General features: G+C 49.4%; 1 protein-coding gene across 2 annotated transcripts in view; it reads left to right on the forward strand.

The window, feature by feature from the left end:
* LOC126569427 (probable serine/threonine-protein kinase DDB_G0267686) overlaps positions 1-22,500 on the forward strand; it is a 51,536-nt gene that overhangs the window by 3,396 nt on the left and 25,640 nt on the right. For both annotated transcript variants that reach the window (XM_050226505.1, XM_050226504.1), the window contains exon 2: positions 2,868-3,825. In XM_050226505.1, the coding sequence (XP_050082462.1) occupies positions 3,768-3,825 (58 nt within the window). In that variant the 5' untranslated portion in view covers positions 2,868-3,767. The remainder of the gene's footprint in view (positions 1-2,867; positions 3,826-22,500) is intronic.

Below are 22,500 nucleotides of genomic sequence, written 5' to 3' on the forward strand. Positions count from 1 at the left end.
CAGATCTGTCTTCTAACACCAGATTCTAGGATTGAATTCTAGTTAATGTGGTCACAGGTTACCACATTGGCATGTACATTATGTTTGTTATGTGTATAAAATTCCCCGGATTATAATCTCATTTGCAATTTGATTGGGGAATCGTAATGTCTTGCTCAATTCATCCACAACACTAGTTTTTACGCTTGTTGATGTAAAGGTCTTTTGATATTTTTCTATCTTGTGCCTACAAACAGTTAGATAATTCTCATTGAACATTCAGTTCTATTGAATTCTATGCTTCTTGGTTATAAAAATGTAAACTTATCCCGCTTTCCCATGCTAGTGAAACACTTACCAACCATTACAGTACAGTCAAGGTCGTTGGAGAAAGGCAGTAAAATGCAAAGCAAAAGTGCAGCATTACGCCATTGAAGTGAATGGGCAGCCCATAGCCCAAATACACTCATTATCATCCACGAAAACGCGTTGAAAGTTAACGGTTGAGACGGTCGGTGACGGGGACCGGATGTACGTTGGAGACCCGGCTATCCCCCGAGCGATGGTCGTGCAGAAAGGCCCACAAATAGCGATACACTGAGGAGGAGCGGCCCCCAGAGACTGCCGTCATGAAAAACATGACGAGACAATACCAAAATATCGGAACCTTCTCCTTAGGTGGGGTGGTCACCCCCCTCAAAAAAAAAAAAACGACAAACAAAACTGTCGTCTGTTCCGCGACCCTTCGAGTGCGCCCCCTGGGAGGGGTGGTGGGGTCCATCGGTACAAAGAAAGGTGTCATATGAAGCGGCGTGGCGTAAGTGCGCCGGACAGCCGGGCGGATTGCGGTTTCGCGGGGGGAGGTGGACCACAAAAGTTCATGAGTCAACACACAGAGACAAGTGAACCCCGTGAGGTGACTTTGGTGACCGGGACGTCGTGGGGTGTGATGCTCTCTTCCCTGACATGCGGTCAGAACTGCGCAGAACGCGCAGAACGCAAAGCCCACCACAGAGCAGCGAGCACCGAGACGACGACGACGACGACGGACGTTGTCTGACCGCGAACACCAAGCGCGTCGTCTGTATGTACGCGAACAGCGCTGCGCATGGCTTAGTGGCGGCTACGCGCCGTCGTGTGCTGCGTGCTAAGTGTATGTATCTGGGGTGGCCATGGGGTGGAGCTCCGTGGGGCACCGTGTTGGGGTGTTCCGAATGACCGATGACGATTAAGGTGACGATGAGGTGAACGACGACCACAAACACGTCGACGACGATGACGGCAACGACAGCAACGAAGACGACCGCGAAGATGACTCTCACGACCTACGCGGTCAAAGTGTGCGGACACACCAACACCCGGCCCGGGCCCCACCGGTTCGATCGACGATGGAACGAATTGAGAGTGCGATCGCCGTGTGCCTCTCTCCTCAAGAACGCCACCATCCAGAACCTTTTTGCCACGCGTTCCCCATAAGCGAGCGCTACCTGCTGCCGATCTTCGGTATCGGGTATTCCGGAGTCACCGAGAATCGCGTTTCGTTAATTTGTGAAAGGGAGAAGCGAAGATTTTTTTTTAAATTTCGATTGGATGTGACATGAAATATGTTAAATGATTTTTACTAACATGACCGGCAGGAGTGTCTGAGATGAACTGGGACTTTGACTTTGTGTTCAGAGTGCAGAGTCATGATTGACTACTGCGCAGTCTCCCGTTGGTTGGTGCTAGGCAGGCTGTGCGCTTCGCTTTATCGCCTGGCATTTGATGCACTTTGCCATGGCCTGCCCTTTTGGCCATTCCCTTGTTTATGTACGCCGGAGAGAAGGGAGGGATGCTAGGGCATCGCACAGTCAAGATCAGCCGATTGAGCCGGCTGCAACGCGCTGTGCAGCCCTCCCTTCGGTAACCCTTAATCCGCGTTCCTCCTCTGAAACTGCTGCTCTGTGGCTGCTGCTGCTGCACCAGACGTGCAGCGTGGACTGTGTGCGCGGTTGATCGACCTTTGACCGGGATCACGTTTAAAGACAGCGGCACGGCTATCAGATGTATAGGTTCCACGTTGTGCACGGCGCCACAGGGAAAAAGGCTTCCACACCAACGGAGCCTACCAACCGGACCGGAGTTGCTCGGGATGGATAGGATAATTGCGGGTTCTTGACTGTCGACAAATAGTCTCCAACGTCTCGATCTGCTCGAGTTCCAGTAGTCGTGGCGATAGTTTTGCAGAGTTGTAGGTGATGGAACGACGAGACAGTGTACCAGTGAGGCCACTTATTAAACGTGCCAGACTCTTAAATTTAGGTCACCGATAAAGCCGTGTCACAGTGGCAAGCGGAGCATCCCGATAACAGGCGTCTACTTCACCGGGGGCTACGGTGGCTTACCGAACCGCGCGTCTCGGTCGCGTTGGTTCGGGCTCCAGCGCAACAGAGTAGACGGTCGACGGACGGTTTCGGACAGGTGCCACCGCCACCGTTCCGGTCGTCTATCCAATTGCTCGGTGCTCGCGAGATAAGGGCCTCGTCTCGCCTTGCCTCTTATCAATCGTGGCGGTAGCTGACGGTGGGTGTCCGGTTAGAGGGTGAGGCTTTTGACGGCGTGTTGACGAGCTGAGGATGTTTCCATGACGCGTTTACGATGGGAGCGTTACATTCAATTCGAGTTACAATCCAAGTATCCTTTGCCGTTTGATCGTCCAACGACACTTGGGGATAGATTAGTCAGGGCCTACGCTGATGGGGTGCCCGTTCCCATTCGTCAAGAGGTCTGTCCTTGTCCTTGTGCGCATCGACCGACCGACCGACCGACCGACCAAAAGACTCATTTACTCCAGCTACATCTCTTTCTCTCTCTCTCTCATTCTCTCTTTCTATGACTTATCGTTCCAGAAGAAGGGGCGTGCATCAGTGAATCACCCCAGCGGGCGCAGACGTGATAATACGTGGGGTGCGCGCGTAGTGATACTATTTTATAGTACGATGTTCGCGCACTGTAGCGCCGATCGGTCGGTAGTCGGTGTCGTCATAACGTTATAGTTGGTGAACACAGACGGGGCACGCAAGCAGATCTGGTCAGTTCTAAAGTGTTTTAGAAGCAGCAGCAGCAGCAGCAGCAGCAGCGATTCTGACCCCTCGGCCGATATCGGATAGGAAATTGTGGACGGTGACCGTCTAGTGGCCGCTCCCCTTAGTGACAGTGGACAGCGATTGCGTTGTGAGTTCTCGGTGCTTCGATGAGTAATGACCAGCGGCCCAGTGCGTTGGGGAGCAGTTTGTTGAAAAGAGTCACGTACCTTGCGGACGGACAGGCATTTGCTGACCGCGTGGCGCATCCGAGAGACGGGTTAGACGGTTTTTAGCACGACGACGGCCAGTGCTTGTGTATGTGTGTTCACGTGTGCGCTGTGACCTTACCTCTGTGTGTACGTTTGTGTGCCTGTGTGTATCTGTCTCTGTGTGATATCGAGCCACGGCACGACACGGGCCATCCGAAGGCTGGATGATTGTGAAACAACAACCGCGACAACAATCGAGTGAGTACACGCGCGCGTGTTTCAGCCGGTGTCCGCACAAATAGGACGAAGACTCCACGGCCGACCAGGCGGCCAATCCGACCGTTATCTGCTATCCGATTGGGTCACCGTGATCACCAGCTGTAAGCACCTTCGGAGCTGGAGCCGAAAAACCTGACACTTGGCCGCGCGGCGATGGTGCTTTAATCGGCGAATTGAGATTGTCAATCGTGAAGCCGGGCGTGATGAGTGATCACTATCGCCATCGGGTGATATCATGAGGGAAGTGGACACTTCGGAAACATCCGTCGTATGGCCTGCATGGTGTTATTCAGGTGAGCACGATTGATAAACCGACAATCGCCGTCAAGATGTTTACCACCTCGCATAAAGTTTTTACCGTTCGCTCACGATCAGGACCAAGATTGGAAGGAATTCGACGTCCCAGAATAATCTGGCCACGAGTCACAAGAATCATACAGGTCCCTGTTGGACTGGCGGTGTATAACTTCTTGGAAACTAAATCCGCTTCACTTCGGGGACACAATTCAATTATGCATTCCCGTAATTTGGGAGTTTCCTCCCCCCTCAGGCTCAGTATGGGATGTTACGGTGCGGTGATCGTAAGCCGTGAGAGGTGCTATAGAGTTTCCTACTGTCCGCGTCGTGCCCAAAGGGAATCCGCCAAAGTGATCCGTCGACCGGTGAACGGAGGCGACGAGACGGAGGTTCCAAGAAGCTAGCGTGACATAAGGGGACGATTAGTGCGGGGCAAAGATCAGCTCGAAATCCGATTGGTTTCGAGCCGCACGACACGCGCCCGATTTTCCCGGAATCTTTTCCGGTTCTTTGCCGTCCTACGGTGTCCCCCCCGTGGCCGTTGGCTATTGGAGCATCGAGCTAGCGTTAAGTGGTGTTACACGGGTAAATGATGTGACATTTTGGCCTCGCCCGATTAAGACGGCTCCTCGGCGCAGCAGAAGGTCACCGATTGGAATTAGCATAAAAGGGGCCCGTGCGGCGGCTTCTATTGGTCAACACAGCTTCTCCTCTCTTTTGCCAAGGTGTGAAGCGTATTTTTAGCTGGATTTGAAATTTGCATACGCTCCTATCAAAGGCTCAGCGCCTCCTGTTGCTAGTGATGATACCGAGAGATCGAGAAGGATAATTAACTCCTTCCAGTCAATTCCGACTACGACGTTGGCCCCTAATTCGTGTACCACTCCACACTCGCTGGGTCTCAGTCTCGGTTCGCAACATCGTTTGATGCATTGTCGGGTCACATTTATTGACATTTGAGATGTGGCCAGGGTCCGCCGTGGCCGGCCCAGCCGGGTGGAAGGCAATGGAAAGTACGAACGCTTCCAACGGCGAATTGCTCCCTCGAATTAACCTCTATCGCCGCAGTGCCAGCTCCTGCTCCTAATGCAGAGTGCTCCCGGGACCGGCCAAGATGATGCCGGGGCCACCGGGTCACGATTTGCACCGAAGGCAATTACAATTACTCACACCGGGTGACCGGGAGCTAACCTTATTTTTCGCCGACCGCGGCCGACCAGTCGTCGGCGCGAAGATTTCAAATTTGTGCGTCCGTGGCCACTTGAGGAAAGTCGGTGTCATCAGACGAGAGACCGCCACCGAGACCTGTGTTTGACCTTTCGGGAGGTTCGTCGCTGCGACGTTCCGTTGCGACGCTCATGCACGCTAATACACCATTTGGTTCGAGGTCCTTCGGTAGCTGCGTGTCTCTAAAATTCCATTCGAGAATCGACATGGCCATTTTTATTATTTACAATCAGTTCAAGGCTTTTGTTTGGGTGATTGACTGCAAACTACAGAGTGTCCCATTAAAAAATGCAAAAATGGTTTATCCGTTCCTTCAACCATGTTTGAGTCCGTTTAATCGTATAGAGGGGGCTCTGGAAATTTTATGTTCTCTGGGAATCGTGAAAAATTTCTCATCAGAGCTTTGTCACCTTGTCACGATATCTTTTTCTTCAGAACTAACAAAAAATCCTTCGATCGCTCCTGTCCAAGAAGTTCTATCCTTCTAAATATTAAATGACGCTTCTCTCTAGTTGCGCCCAAGTTTGGTCCCCATCTTTGGTCAACCGATGCATGGAGGATCTGGAAAATTTCATCTCTTTTGAAAGCTTTCGAATAGCTGTCACTGGATTTTGATTAACTCTTTCTCTTACTGATCTTATCCCTTTTTTAGTGCGCGCAGATTGTTGCCAACCACTACAGTGTTTCCTGGACCTTGGCCCTCAAGAATAGAACGTTAAATTTTGTAAATAGTAACAAGATTACATCCGAGAACCGCTGCTATGTCTTTGGGAGTTTTTTGCGCCATAAGAAACCCGAGCAATTAAAACTTTTCCATTTTTTCTGGGACACCTGGGACCTGTATGTGTTTAATTACGCATGACATTAAAGCAGACCCCCGTTTCTGAATGGAAAGTAATCCAGATTGAAAAATGTTTTCAACAGCTAGGCCGTTGGATTAGTTTCAACCATTTGTCATCACATTCTCAACGAACGCTACCTGATACCTGGTTCTTTCGGTCGTTTCTTTGGTCCAATTTGGAGCTGATCAGAATGAATCCCGCATACGAATCACGTTCTGCTCACTGCTGTCAGCCGACCAAATCCCATCCGAAGGCCTCTCTTCGTGGGGCGAGAAATGTTTAAATTAAAGCCTATTGTAAGCCCGCGGTTTAAGATGCTTCTGGATAACTGTATCCCGCTCGAAAGTCTTGTCACCAAAAACGACACGCCAATCGTGCCTGTAATCGGTGGAGGTACGTCGGGTATTATTTGTTCCGATGATGATGATGATGATCGGTGCCATCATTCCTGAACGCGGTCGAATTGGATTTGTCCACCGGGATTCGAACAAAAAAAAAAAATAAACCGAGGAACTGAGAACGCTATTTGGATCACAATAAAAATATCTTTTCACTTTGATGCCTCCCCTCCCCGGACCATTGATTGGTGATCGCGCGATCGCGATCAGGGAGATCCCGTTTGATTGTTTTGTTCATTTGTCTCCATCGAGCGGCGTCGTGCGTCGTCCGGGTTGTCTCCCACGGGCGTGTTCGGGCAGGTGCGACGACCGGAGGCAGTTTTAGGGTTCTTCTGCTCCGAAGGCGAACCTCTCTCGTGCACCCATAAAACGTGCCACCACCAATCAGACTTTCTTTCCTAAATACGCACCGCGGCACGAACCTTTTGGGTGGGGAATTGTGGTGCGAACAACCGTTTTTCGTTTCTTTCCTCGTGTCTTTATCGAAACGAATCGTTCGAAACGAGATCACCACCGAATCTCGGAGGCTGAGGCTGAGAAATAATAAGCGATCATAAAACAAGCATCGGACTTTATCTGCATCTTCATTCGGTGCAGACCGGCAGACCGGCGAACCTGGCACCTGGACCATGCCATCGTCCAGCTCCGTTCCCGTGTTATGTGGTGGTGATTGGCCCAATGTATGCGACAAACAAGTTCGAACAAACGTAAAGTGAAGCAATAAAATCACAGCTCACCACCACCACTGGCGCAGAAGGGGGGGGGGGGGGGCGGCCTCCAAAATCTCTCCGCCTCATCCCGGACCCCGGAATTCAGGAACGCTTTGGCTCCGTTTGAGGTCGAGTTGAAGTCCAGGTTTAATGTTTTCATCTGACCACTGCGTCACCACAGTCGCCGCCATCGAGTTGATGCTCGATGGTTCCGAATCCGATTTTGATTCTTTTTATCGCGGTCTCAATTTTTGTTGTTTCCCTTCCCTTTTGCGGTGTGATTCTCTCTCCACTCCACCCAAAAAGAAAAACGGTCTGGTTTGGGTTTCGAGCAAAACGCCAGCAACCGAAGACACGCAGGCATCTTGATTGTCGTCCCGGAAAGCCCCTGATTTTGAATGTGAAACATACTGCCAGGGTGGCTGGCTGGCGGGTTAAAATTAGAACGAAGTAGGCTGTGTGCGTGCGGCTTGTGCTAATGGCTAGTTAGCCCAGGTTAGCTTTGGTTATGATGAAACGATCTCCCTCGGAAAAGGTCACCCTAATAATGCCCCCTCTCCACCGCCCCCGGCAACCCTTCCATTTAGGCATAATTGGACCCCGCACCCCGGTATGCTATGAATACCGGTTCCATTTAAATCCGGGATTCATCCCCCCGTGCGCCTCACAATCCGTTCGAAAGGATCGTTTGTTCAGGATCGTTTGTTTGCTCTGATTAGATAGTGAGAAAGAGCGAGTGAGAAGGAATGAGAACGTTTTACGATCAACGACGAGCGAGCGGGGGAGCGAGCGATCTTGCGATGAATATGAAACAGTTTTTATGTTTTTACTACTAAACAGCGACATCCCCTCCGGTGTATCGATCGGCGTTCAAGAACATCGACGGTACAGCGAGGACAACCGGAGTCTCTGATGGTTTCGCGAGTTTGTTCCGTTTTTATGGTCGCACTTCTGACGGTGACCCGCAATTCGACCGACCGAGTCGAGTCCTTACTGTTGTTGCCATAGTTGTCTAACAAGGCTGGCAACAGGAATCGTGGGATTCCTTTTACTTTTCTTCTCGCTCACGATCGCCACCGAGCGAAACAAAACAAAAAAAAAAGAAGAAGGAAAAATAATGGAGCAAAAGGGGCAACTCCGCCGAGGGTTACGTCAATCGGGCGAAGGGCAAAAGTGAATGTTGTTCGAGTCCCTGCCAACCCGCATCCTCTTTCATCTTCACCTCCCTGGACACAACCAAAAGGAAAAGGATGTTTGTGCGTGATAGAGAGGGAAGTGTATGTGTGCCTGTGTGTGATTGGAAAGATTAAATTATGATTCGGGATATCGGGAAGCTTGCAAATTGGGTGATTAATTGCTCGATCGAGTATGTGTACGTGATAAGTACGAGGTCCAAGGTGATAATGTTCCGCTGGTGAACGTAATCACTGGTGATAGTTTAACGTGGCTGTGTATGTGTGCCTGGTGTGTGCGTTGGTCTGATCAGACGTCTCAATCAAGACCACCGTCGCCATCGTTCCTGGAGGAGGGGAGGTTCTGGAATGCTCGCTGCTGCCAAATGCTGTAAAAGTTCTTTCACCCACCTCGGGGTGAAAGGTAGCTCGTTGGTCGTAAAAAACGGAGCAAACTCCGCGATTCTTGGGTCCGGTTAATGATGGAGCGCCATTAAAATTGGATTGCGCGTCCCACCAGCCAGCCAACAAACCGGCGGGGGATTGCCCGAGACTCTTATTATGTTTTCGGCCACAAGGAACGAGAAATACCACGAGCGGTGAATGTTGTGGATGCTCCTTCCCGCGCTCTCTCTCTCTGTGCTACAGTTTCATCAATAATAAGGACCGACATTCGGGGGGGATTGCAAGTAAAAGAGGAGCCTCCCGGGCCGCCAGATCGGGGAAAGAAAAAAGGCGGCTAAAACAAAATACTTAAACGCAATAAAAAGAAACTCATCCCAATTCCGTGTACCATCATCTCGCTGAGGAGAAGGACCGGCGGCGGCATGGGACGACAGTGAAAGGTGCATCCTCGAAGGGGAACGCCGAATCCACGAAAGTTACCGAACGTCTCATGCTCATGCTCATTTTGTTTTTGGGCAGCAAAAGAGCGAAAGATTCCGCAAAGTGCAGTTGAGCGGAGCGCAGTGTTGGCCACTTCAGAAGCCACTTCCTCCAGGCCGCTATCCATTAGTTCCAGGGGTTGCTCCCGATGCGGGTGTATCGCTTAAGGCACCTCACTGATCACGTGAGAGAGTGTCCTCTCGCTGGCTGGCCTCATGGCGGCCATGCAAGGTGGCAGGTGAATCGGGATCAGGCCGGATCGTGTGTGAAGCAGTAAAAGTCCCACCAAGAAGAGAAAGGCAGAAAGGAAGGGTGTCCAACGGTAGCAACGGCGGTGGCGAGGTTTCCTTGAACTCCGAGATCTACTTTTCACCCGGTCGTGGTCGGTCAAATACGCCAAATCATCCGCGCCCCCCCGGGTCCGGGTTCCCCGGGATGGCTTCCCTCGGTCCAACGATCGCGGTCGGGACGACCACCACCAGTGTGCCCGGAGCGGCCGCAACCGAGTGCGCGCGCGCGCGCGCACGCCTTTCGAATGTCCTGGCGCATTTCGCAATCCCCTTCGCCCCGTGTGGGGAGTTAAAGTGCAACGATTGCCCTGATAAATGCACTCGCTCCCCTTCTCCACTGGACCGCCAAAGGACACACTGGTTCTGGTGGTCAAGGCGCATGACAGTCCCCGGGAGAAGGGAAATGACACGTTTTGTGTAAAGTAGTGCGGGCCGCTGTGGCCACAAGAGAAAGGCAAAGGAGTTGTGATGCCAGTGGAAAGAAGGTCCCGGCCCGTCCCATTCCGTTCCGTTCCGTCGGTTATTACCTTTCGATGTCGATGTGATTGTTTCGTAATGTTCCCGGGAAAGGATCCTTTCGCGTATTTTGCTGTCGAAATATGAACCCATTTAAGCGAGCGGGCGCTGCTCGATTGATCGTTCAGCAAATCTGGTTCAGCTTGGGGCATTTCTCCTCCCCACAAAAAAGAAAAAAGAAAAACCCAAGAAATAACATCTCCATCAGGGCATGGGGTGGGCTTTGGTATGATTTGAAGACAACAGGAACCACATGATTCACGCCAACGGCACCAATTGCCAGACAAGAACCGCGATATGCGAGTAACCAGAAAAAACCACCGAGTACCGATCTGACGGCCGCCTGCTGCCTGGCTGGATGGATGGATGGATGGTGCGAGCCATTCGTCATGGCGGTTAGTGTGAGAAATGCGGCGTCCATTGCTTCGTTCAGCGTTTGCGTATCGATCGCCTGCTGCTGCTGCGGCTGCTGGTGAAGTGCGTGCGGTACCGGTGTCTTGCCCGGGAGCATAGCCATCCGTAGAAAGACCGCAAAGACGCCGGAGGTAGCAGCAGATCGAAACCGAGGAAGCCGCCGAACGCGGCGAGGCTTAATTTTATAATTAAATTGTTTCACTCGTATTAGGAAATTAGCTATTCCGATGCGGTTCGATATAACTGTACCGAGTGTTGTGTGGCTTTACTTTCCTTTTTTTTCCTCTCTCTCTTCCTTCTGCTCTTGCTCCTGGCATGAGAGTGTTCGATTGTTTGTTGCCGAAAACACATAAAAGGAAAACGACGACGGACGCAAAGAGCGCGCTCGGCCTGTGTAAAAACCAACGAGCCGCCGGCCCCCGGGAAAAAAGCCAACATTTATGGTCAAGACAGAGGGACAGAGAAGGCGAGAAGGTCCGCTCGGTTGGAAAACTCCAACGCGGGGGAAATTGAAATTTGTCTGGCTTCTCTGGTCCATTGTCAAAGCGAGGCGCCAAAGCTGACAGCCCAACGGCCAAGAACCAAAAATGGTGCCAACTCCTGACGAGAAAAACGAACGGGAAAACGAGGCAGGCGATCGATTGATCGCGTCACGTGTTCGGCTTTGCATCATCATTATCTCGTCCTCGAGCATCGTGAGGTTTGATTTTTATTGGCTGCATAATAGGAGCACTGATTTTACGATCGAGCTGGTAAACATTTCCGGCATCCGAAGCCAATCAACCGATCGACCGATGGCGGCGATGTGTGGCGGCTACAGGCGGCTTAACACCTCCAGCAAGCAAGCAGATCCATCGCAGATCGTCTTTATGGGGCTCGTAACATTGATTGTCAATACTGTCCATGGATTGGATGGATGGAGAGGTCATCTAGCAAAGAATATAGACGATCGTAGAACATGGAGCAGAGAATTTGCTGACCAACCGAGCTCCTTCCGGGAACCCTCATCATCTTCATCATCATCATCGTCGTCGCCGCAGGTGCACGAGAGCGTGTGGCTCTGTGTGGCCACCTAGCGTGAAAGTTCGATTTGGGGAAATTTGTTTGGCCGAGTGGCAGGTCCGTTCCCGTCCGGGTCTGGCCGGCAGCGTAGGGAAAACGTTTCAAGATCCATTGCCAGCCAGCCAGCCAGCCAGAGCAAGTGGTGTGTGCGCGGAAGGAAATTAATTGAAAAATTGATTAAAACATTCGCCGTCATCTGTTCGGCGCGCTGGTCCGTTGGTTAGTGCTCCGATTTTAATGTAAACTCCTCTATCTCGGACTGCATCAGTGGCCACTGGATGGGCAGGACTGGCGCTAGCTCGTTACGGTATAGCTCACGTTCCGAAATCTCCTCCCATAACCCGCGGAGCACGAAATGAGTTAAGCACCGAACCGATCGATCCATGAAAGTGGCCACATTATGCACCGGAGCATGTGTCGGATCGTAGCCGTACAATTGGAGAATGCATACGACGAAATGCTTCCTATGTTTTCATATGAATTAATCACCAAACCAATCATTATTTCATAGAATGTTACTGTTTTTTTTGCTTTGTCACCTAGTAACATGTTATTACAAAGCATTTCTACATTCTTTCGTCTTTCCGGTGGCCTGGTGCACTTTATTGTGATTTTGCAATACTTTCAATCAACGTTAGTCTATAACCTTGTGCATCAGTTGGTACGAATTACTCTAAATTACATTTTTTTTGTACCCAAGGACCTTCCGCAGATTCGTACGATTTATTTATTGCATCTGCTTGTTAAACGGAAAATAAAAATAAAATAACCTGAACCTTAACCTGGGACAAACGAAAATAAACTTAACAAACAACGTGTGATGCAGTCAAAGCTGACGATTTCTACGACAAAACAAGTGGGCCCAGTTTTGATAGCTCCCTGGAAGATGACAATAATAAGAGTTGACTTGGTTGGTTGGGTTTTATTAGACATTTAGTGACATCCTGTTTTTTTTACGTTACAATGATCATGTCCCAGAAAACACTTCCATTTAACGATAAATGTACCGAATTGATGAAATTATGTTGAAAGGCTAGTTTAAACTAATTTAAAAATAGCAAAATGTATGACTTGAGATACTGCTTTTCAAATGGTTACATCATTTTTGAAATTTCTAAATGTTAGGACACATTTAAAAAGTTGTGCACTCTTATAAAAGAATGCCAAAAAAGAAATAAAAAGACAAAAGAAATCTGCATATCTCAGACGATTGGGTCACAGACGGCTGAGTTTATCTCAGAAGATTGAGCACGAACAAGGAATACCGTAATCAATACAATTTTGCAGTTCCCTCTCCCTCCCACCCTGATAACATGGAAGTAATTTTATAAATACTTTCTACGAAGAGTGTCATAACAGTGAAAAATGTAGCTTCATCCAAAAAGTCCTAATTATTCGCTATACAAAATAGCAAATCTCTATTGGCTCGAATTAACTTATCTCTTTACCAGTAAAAAACTTCTTAGCTTTATTTCATCAATGAAACTCTTTAGTATCCAGCACATTCAGTAAAGATTTGTGGCATTTGCTGGAGTTATTCTGCTTCTACTTTTAACTAGATTGAAATCAGCTCTTCCTCGAGTTTCATTCTCTCAATGGAACGTCATTGAACCCGATACAACCGATCAGGTGTATGCATTGGCCAATTCGAGGGACTGCAGTAGGTGGTCGAACCATGGGTCGATCGATCTGCTCAGTTCCGGATCGATGGACGATGAATGCAGAAAGCATGAGCAGCCCTCGTTGGGTGCGAGATGGAATATTTTCGGGAGAGCATTATTAATCGATCATTTACCAGCGCGCTGGGTACGCCTCGGTACCGACAAGTGGCCAACTGCTATGGCCAGCAATGTTACAGTTATGCGTATGCCCGGAGATAGAACTCTAACAGGTGTTTAGCGCCATCGCGCCATTCGCTGCCCAGGCCAGTGCAATCCACGCCTTACCGTTTGTTTGCTGCTTCCGGAATCCGAAGCAAAAGCAACATTTTTGAACTCGTCCGGCGGCTGGCTGGCTGGCTGGCTGGCTGGAATAGGCAAATAGGCCGGAGTCGGAGTGTAAATAGGCAATGGCAGGCAGGTATTCCAAACCGGGAAGGCTCATTAAAAGTAAAGTGTTGAAAACATGATTACTTCAGGGTGGTGCGCCCCTTGACGGTACCGGGGCCGGTGGCGAGATTGGCGCTATTTAGGTTCTTCATCGTTTCTCCATCGTTGTTTTGGGCTCTTGCTTTTGCCAAACCAGATGGTTTAGGGAAATTCCTTCATTAGCTGAACTTCATCTCCAGCAACCATTTCTCGATGTTTGTGCAAATGCCGAAGAAGTGTTGCCGTGTGTCCGAAAAGGGTCCTCTGCTTGAACTCACTCAGTGTGAAGCTTCTCTCTCTCTCACTGTAAACATCGTCATCAATGTACTTGATTAGCGGTGTGCTGATGTGCCGGTGCCACTTCTTGTCGGTTTAACGAAGCTGATGCTGCTGCTGCAAACACGCGGCCATGCTGCCGTGTGTGATCGCACGTGGTTCTGGTTGCAATGGTGGCGTACTATCCTCACCATACGATGATCATCATGATCAGGATGATAATGATAAATATGCTATTATGTGTTTTCTACCTTTTATCTTCCGTTTCTCTCTGTGTCCGCACGGTGCATAGTGGAATAGGCGATGCCATGTTGCAGGACGATCATTTGCTTCCTTTCGTTTTCGATCCCTGATCGGTCTATCTTCTCTCTTTCATTCTCTCTCTTTCTCTATCAGGGGTTTACTCTGTGTGTCCGATCGGTCGCTAAAATGGTTTGGTAGATAGCTCGTCACAATCATAACCGTTGATGATCGCGTATATCAAGAGTAGAGTGTGGTCTCGCTTCTACTTCCAATGGAATTTATCGTCCCTTAAGTTCAAGAAGAGAATGTGTCGACCTTTAAAGTGTTTCGGTAACATGTTCTTAATGCATTAGATTTTAGTTCTTTTGATATTTTTAATTTAAAAAGAACATGCTATGCGGAACGTACACACCGAATGTGCCACCGCGTACTTCGAACCTCGCGTAACAGCTCCTGTACGATGATGGAAGTATTGATCACCTTCACGAAACGCCACCATTGTACCACAGGTTCCAAGCATCACCCACAAGCGGCTCGATGCAGGAAACGCAACCACCTTGGGCTCCCTTGGGGCACCGCAGTATCATTTCTTTACGATCGCGCGATCCAGAAAGGGACTTGGGCGGCGGCGTCTGCAACGTTTTCCGCCAACGACCACGATGAACGATTTCCCGGGTCTGCGGCCAGAGAGAGAGAGAGGCCACTGCGAAGGAGAGCTGCTGGAGGGTGTAATTTATTATTTAATGTGCCGCGTGTGCGCGATCGCGCGCGCGCGCGCGCCTTCAGTCCTACGCCTGTGTCTTGCGGGGCGGATTTCCGACACGATCAATACTGCAAGCACACCACTGCAGCCACTACACCAGTGGCAGTGGCAGTGGCGGCAAATCTTCGAATCCTGGTTGCCGTCGTCGTCGTCGTCGTCGGGGTCGAAGTTGCTGAGGTCTGCAAATTTAGCGACCGGCCGTGACCATAGGTTCGCTGCTGCATACACCACACAGTGGCCACAGAGTGTTTGCGGAGTGCCAGTGGCGAAGATCAAGAAGTCGCGATGAGACGCTGACGACGATGGTGGCGGTCTTGGTCTCGGTCTCTCGGACTGCTCGCTCTGGTCGCGATGAAAGGGGCGCGAATGTACCATACTGTGTCAGGGGAGCACCGGCTCTCTCGTGGTATGTGTATGGAATTGAATTGAAATAATTTTGATTAATTGCTGATTCAGCAAAATGCAATTAACGATAAATACGGTAGGGAAAGGTGGAATTATTGACCTTTTTGCTTCTTGTGGCAGCAGCAGCAGCAGCAGCAGCGGCAGCAGCAGGAGATGGAGGAGTGAGGATTGTCGATGCCACCGTTGTTACTACGCTGTGGTGTTTGTGATGTTGGGCGGATGCTGCACTGACCACAACAACACCACGCGATCATGAGCACGATCACAAGCACAAACGCCGGAGCGTTTCGCGGACGGCCGCGCGATGGTCACACAAACATGACCTTCCTTGTCGATAGGCGATAGAAGGAGCCGGTAGATGGGGTGCAGCAAGGTAGCAAGGGCCCCCCGGAACCGGTCGGTGCGAAGCGAGGTGCCAGCAGCGACCGAGACACCGCGGTGTGCACTCGACGATCGTCGAGTATGCGCTCGATGCATCATCCATTGGTATTTACGGAACCGTTAGAGCCGTCTCGTGGCACCACCAGCAGCAGCAGCAGCGAAAAGTGCATCGGCTGGCATTTTTCCTCCGCTCCCGCACTGCTGTGACTGCACTGCTGTCCGCTGATGAACGACGTTTTGTTCGACAGATAGAGGCTGGTTGCTGGCGGTGACCGGCGGCAGTCGCCACTGATTGGTTCCGGTGGCTCTCACTGGCTGCACTGGGAAGGTCGTTTGTCGCGGGAAAATTGCCTTTGTGCGGTGTCGTATTGTCGCTGTCGCTTGATCAATGAAAGGCTGCTGCTGCTGCTGCTGGCAGCGACGGGGAAAGTCGAGGAGACTACTTACGGGCCCTTGGATCGCCTCGCGCGGGTCTATTGGCAAATTGTATTTGCCTCCGCTGCTTCACCGCCGCGGCAGACATTGTCTCTGAAGGGAGGAAGTATGCTCGCTATGCTTAAGCAGCCACTAATTTGTTTACGCCATTTATTCGGATCATTAATGGAACGCGCATACTTCAACTACCGGAAAAGGCGAGGATCAGTTCAGTTACACCAAGAATATACGAACCTTATACTACGATATTCCCAGGAAAAGATCATTTACATACATCCCATGATCCACGCGATCATCCCTGGGCGTAGAAGCATTTGCAGAGCTCATTCCCCCCCTGACCCCCAAAGCATCACCAATTAATCAAATCTTCTTCTGCGTTCCAGCCACTCGGATCGCGGTTATGGTTTTTATTTTGCCTTTTATTGCCATTGTCGTCGGCTTCAATGTCCTCCTTTTTTGGGGGGTTTCGTCGTCGCAGTCGTCTTCGGAATGGATTATCTTTGAAACCGGTGTCAGCAGTGACCGCGACCGCGATGATGGTGGCGGACTCCACGGTTTACTAATGGCAGTCGTGTGGCGTCCCGTCGGCTTATAAAGCCATCCTGTGTCCACCGTGGCGATGGCGAGTCTTTGCGGTGAAGGTAGTTTTGATAAAATGATCAAGCGGAGTGGTAAGAAGAGGAAATCAAGGGGGACAACCTGCCACTCGTCATCGATAGTCCTCCACCGGGGGCTTCACGGTTGATCGTCCCGTGGTAATTTATTCCAAAATTGATCGGTCACCGAGGCGCGTACGTGATGTTATGCGCGATCTATACGCGATTCCGTCGGTTTGCGGCGATGCGCGTATGTCGGAGGTGGCCCACCCGCAGCAGGGGCAAGTGCAGTGCGTACGCGTGTATCTGTGTGGTGATTGGGACCATCACCCGGCCTGACGGTGATGACCCCCTGACGGACCCTGCTCGGGCAGCAGTGCGCTGTTGTTGACGTTGACGAAACGTGAGACCGTTGACGATCGTTAAGGAAGCGGAGACCTTCACTTGCCATATACATCCGCTAGCCAGTCGGTTCGATTTCGGCGCTTACCATTCGGGAATGACTCGGGCGAGGACACTCTCTCTCTGGATGTGTCCGATGCGCGCCCCCTTCAAGAGCGCATAAAGCTCAGGAACCGCTCAACCCCTTGAGACAGACGACATCGCCATTCGGCGCCGTTCGGGTGTGGACCATGACGATGCGGAATAGAGCACGGAATTTGCTTTGCAGATAATTTATTTGCTAAAGACATACCGCCTTGTGCGGAACCGCGTTGCCGTCTGTCAATCCCTTGTAGTCGTTTCAGTTCCCTAAGAATGAGATGCTTGCTGTTGCGTGGTTGAGGAGTACTGTGGAGAGAATATCTTTTTGATGACTGCTGAAGAAGTGTCCCTTTGAAGCGATTTAGCTACGACTCATTAACCCTACTCTTACAAGATCTTTTCAACCTTTCGAAGCCATCGAAACCTACACACGGCACACAGTCGATCGGTCGAATGGCGGTCACTTTTGCTCACCAATACCCCCATCCGCACGATGGGACGATGATCACCGGACACCTTACCCTTACGGTGGCAGCAGGTGCGACGTGCATGGAATGATAAAGTGCGCTTTGTTCTGTCTTTTCGTGTTCGGGAGCTTTCGAAAATGCAGAATCGATTTGAACAGAGCGCACTCGCCACCACCATCGTTCTCGTGGGGTATGGAGTGGATTAAGACATTCGCAAGATCAGAGACTGTCCGGGGTAGCAATTAGCTTCGCAAATGGAAACGTCAACATTTAGAAGAATCTATTTGGGAATAGGGACAAGCGGGGAAATATAGTGAAAGATTAAAATAGATCCTTCAAGAATTGAGCTCAATACAGATGTTACAAAATCGGTCTATGATAGATTTTTTAAAGTCCAAACAAATAGTTACGGAGTTCATCACCGCAATGGATTCTAAGCCATTTTTTCATAGAACCATTTAACCATTTCATAGAACCATTTGATGTGAGATCTGGATGAATAATACTAATATAACGTAGTTGTGGCAGTATCAGGTCATCTGCAGAAATTGAAAGTTAATCTAAGTTGCTTGAAAAGTAATTTATTCCAGTATGAATTATTATTCAAATAACTTGGGCTACAGCAACATGGGGATCAACAGATACTAGTAAATTGAAATAAGGCAACCGATCAATTGTACTGGTGAGGAATGAAGCTTATTTACATTTTGTAAAAAGTAAAAAGTCTTCAGTACACATTGTAACCGTTGAATATATTGAAACATAACATTTTGAGGTGACTCAATCATAGAAATTCATGGTAGAATGGATGTTAGATTGAAGGAAGTTGATGGTACAAATCGACGCAGGTGCTGTCTAGTATGTGGAGTGGAGGAAACATATTTTTGGCTGCTGTATGTACTAAGAGAGCACATACAAATACAAACAAAAAGATAGAAAAAAAATCCAACTAGACACTAATGACTAGAGTACAAAATTGCAGGACATGATGTCTTCCAAGCAAATAATTTTCCTTTCAAAGTTAAAGTTAAAGAAACGGTTAAGTAAAGCTACCTTGAATGAGGACTTCAATCATCGATAACCGATTTTGAGGATACATTTTGGCGTAGGGCATTATCTAAATAAATGGAAATATGTCTTGATACTACTGTGCGTTTGGAATAGAATATGGAATTCTTAACTATAGAACTATCAAGATAGTTTAGAAATTTTCAAACCACCTTTTTATTGAGTTTTTTTTCGTATAAGTTTAGATGGATTAATTTGCCGAATTATCTGTATAATGATAAAAATAAAAGAGTATTGGACATTAGAATATTATGTACAAGAAATCCCTTAGAAAGTATTACATGATTTGATGATGAAGTACAGCATCATAAGAGTTACAGCTATTTCTGCTCCTCACGCAAGAAAAATGATTCCCACGAAGGAAAGAACCGAAACATTCCATCATATTTGCCGCACGAACAGCATTTGGCGTTAACAAATGGTGGCAGGAATGTTACCTCCTAATCGATTAGATGCAATCGATAGGCTATCGAACCGCTTGAACACCCGCTTTGAAAACATAGAGCCACGCTTGTGTTGTGAAGATCTGTGAGGTTCGATTACTTTTCAATTGCCAGAGTGGCATACTAACCGCCACCGTTTTTGTTGCGGGGGGAACGATATGAGGTTCACCGCATTCCAAACATATTTCCTCGGCACTTGGAGGATAAGGCAGGTCGCCAGAGAGCTACCAGAAGCGCCAACAGTGTACCACAACAGAAGTACCATTCAGTTCCGAGGGCGGGCAGCGGGCAGAGTCGTGGCTTCAAATTTCACGCCGTTTAAAATAGATGAAATATTTGGCTGCGATTTTCGGAGGGGGACCCTGCATGGGGTGCGAAGATGGGTAATCGATGATGATCCCTCCGGTCTTCGGTTGGTTGGTGCTTCGTTCTGTAAGGGCTCATCACACACCTCGAGTATCGAGTGGTCACAATGACGCACCAGTAATAACTAGCGTGTGGTGCGCGTTTATGAGAGTGACTTGCAGAACATCCGAGCGCGCGATCGCCTGTATCTGTCTGCCTGTGGCCGATTGTCCGCGGTTGAACAACACCCGTTGAACTTCAGATCTCCGGAACGAACGCGCGGGCAACGCAAACAATGTACCCGCGGAGGCTCTACCGGAACATGGCCTGTAAGCCGGCCGCGTTTCAGGAAAATTGGAGAGCGTTCCTAAGCACCAGCGCCTGGCGGACACTTTTGTTGGGTGAAGGGGGAGAAGGAGGGGGAAGGAAAACAAACTGAAACGGAGCACCATTATGCTTATGATTATCAAATGAAATTGAGCTATGCTTCCGAAGTTGGAGGCCAGCAGCATCGCGCATCCCTTTCGAGTACACGGAGTGTGGAAAGAGGAAGTTTGGGGAGCGAAAAATTGTGATTTACGGTTGTTTCTCCTTCCACTCCTCCCACTTCTACTCCTTCTTCTTTCTTCGCCCGTTTCCTTGACTACTCGCCCACCCCTTCTTCGAAATGTGCTGCACTTGTAGTGTTGTGGTTGGCGATTGGCGATCAGGAAATTACTTTCTCACACCTTTTAATTTTTCGATAAAGATCCAATCCATTTGCCACACACCGGCCACGGACACAACACTGGCCAACTAGTAATGAAGTGATCTGCCACAGCCACCAGCACCAGCACCATCGGCAGCAGCAGCAGCAAATAGCCTCATCATCAAGCAGCGGTTTGGGTGCCGGATCGTATCCGGATGGATTTCACGTGAAAATTTCACCTCCGGCATGGCCAGAAATCCGGGCAGACGGGCGCGTCACTTCCGTTCCATACCGGACCTGAGTACGTTCTTGATGGGCGGACAGAGACTGCTGACGGTCGCTAGATCGAGTGTAATTTGGATCGGATCGCTGCCTCGCTCTCGGCGTCGAAGGCGAATAATTGAAGCCGCTCCGGTACCGAAGTGTGGCCACTTGTTGCGATGAGGGAGAGAGCAGAGAGAGGGCAGAGTGAGAGGAAAGGAAGGAAGGAAAGAGCGGGCACGTTATTAGGAAAACTTTCTAGCAAACACATCGATCGCTATCTGGGAAAATGGTAAATTGGCTGTCAAAGGAGACGGGCGGAAGGACGGAGGGCGGGGTTTGGTTCCAAGTTTGCCGGAAGGGGAAGGGCCCCCAAGACCGTAAAATCAACGGTACGCGTCCGTTGAAACGTAACGCGACGACAGGCTACGGCTCTACGGCTTTTAATGACAATTTACGGGTCTTTTCTCTCCGCGTTGATCTCGATTTGATTAAGTCAAGTGCCGGTGCTGCTAGTGGCAGCTCGAAAATTATTCGAGGACATTGCACGGGGCACGTTTTGTGACCGTACTTCCGCGTTTGGCCACATTACCATGCGCTCCTTTCAGCGGTCGCCATCATCAGCCACTGGCAGTCGAACAATTTGTGAATGCAAACCAGCAGCTTTGTGTTACGGTGCCGGGCCGCTTGGTACGGAGCTTGGGGCATTCGGGAACAGGTGGTGGATGGAAATTCGAAGGCCTGTGGCCATAACGTGGCGAAAGAAAAGGAATTTCAGAAATATGATAGAAACAGCGCTGCAGATCGGATCTCTAATTTGAAATCCGCCAGGGGACTGGGCGTCATAAGCCCATGGTGCCCAATCACCGGACGCAAATACACTCCGCCGAATGTACGCTGCACTTGTGCGCTACACCAGGAAACTGGAGGAACTGGCATGGCTGCACAGTTTGAGTCTTCCACAACCGATCATATCGGAGGCTAGACCTTGGCATAGGACCGACGGTGGCTGGTGACGGTTGAGCTGTTGAGTCCGTTTTGCCTCGAATACGGCGAAGATTGTATTAAATAAAATTAGCATTATCGAGAAACTCAATCTGTACTGCGCTGCACTGCGCTTTGCATCCTGGCTGGTTTTTTTTCCAACGTGAATCCAGAAGCGGAGTAGCGTTTCGGTGGTTTTCGTATGGAGCTGTGCAGTAAAGATGAAGTTGTAGGCGCGCACAAGTGAAGACCATTCTTTGCAAGCCGAACGAATGGAACGGGTTTCCGCGAGGCACAAGGGGTTCCTGCCAAACGTGTCGGATGCATAATGATATGCAAACGATGCTGGGCGCTTCACTAGCTTCGGTACTTGGCTTGGTCGTTCGCGAGGTGACGAGGTCTACGAAGTGGTGCTGAATGCTGTCCCGATATCCGTTACACGGCTTCACCTACCCTGCTTTGACCCTGACGACTGAGTTGCATGTGTCGCTGGAGTCCCTTTGCCCAACGGTGGCGCAACGCGGAAGATCTGACAAGTCAATGAGCGCAGTGCAGCGCAGCCGTAGTCCGGACTCGGTGCACCGGACATTGTTGCTCGAAAGATTAATCTACGTGGCTGGCGGATTACACGTCTCCGATGTATCAAGCGGGATTATTGGGCACCCGTAGCGTCGCAGCAGATCAAGACAATAATAAATAGATCTTTAAAATGGACACATTTTTATCGAAAGCACTGTTAACCTTTCGAAAAACTGTCCAAACTGCCGTTGGATGTGTGTTGGTCGCGGGAGCGTGGGAGATACGCTGGATGGAATGAACGTGTAAATAGCGGCACCAAACTGGATTCGTGTTGCATGTTTCATATCATTTCCCCATGTAAGATCCTTTTTATGCTATGGCAGATCATTTATCTTAATGGAAGAAAATACCTGTTATTAAATTCCATCTAATAATCCCCATATGAACGTGTTCCGCATACTTTTCGTATGTTGTGGAGGGATCATAAATCTATTATCTATTAGTATTCTGATTTGCTGGACACTAATGACTTAAAGTTTTCTTTAACTTGAAATTTAACTAAACAAGAAACCATTAAAGGTCTTCATCAGATTAATTTAATTAAGCGTGGCATAAAATTGTTATTAAATATTGGTTGACCAGTTCCACAATTAAATTGAAAATGATTTTCCATCAAAGTGAGTACGTCCCAGAGCACCACCGGATTGGTTA

Source organism: Anopheles aquasalis, chromosome 2 (genome assembly GCF_943734665.1).
Source record: "Anopheles aquasalis chromosome 2, idAnoAquaMG_Q_19, whole genome shotgun sequence".
NCBI classification, from domain to species: Eukaryota; Metazoa; Arthropoda; class Insecta; order Diptera; family Culicidae; genus Anopheles; species Anopheles aquasalis.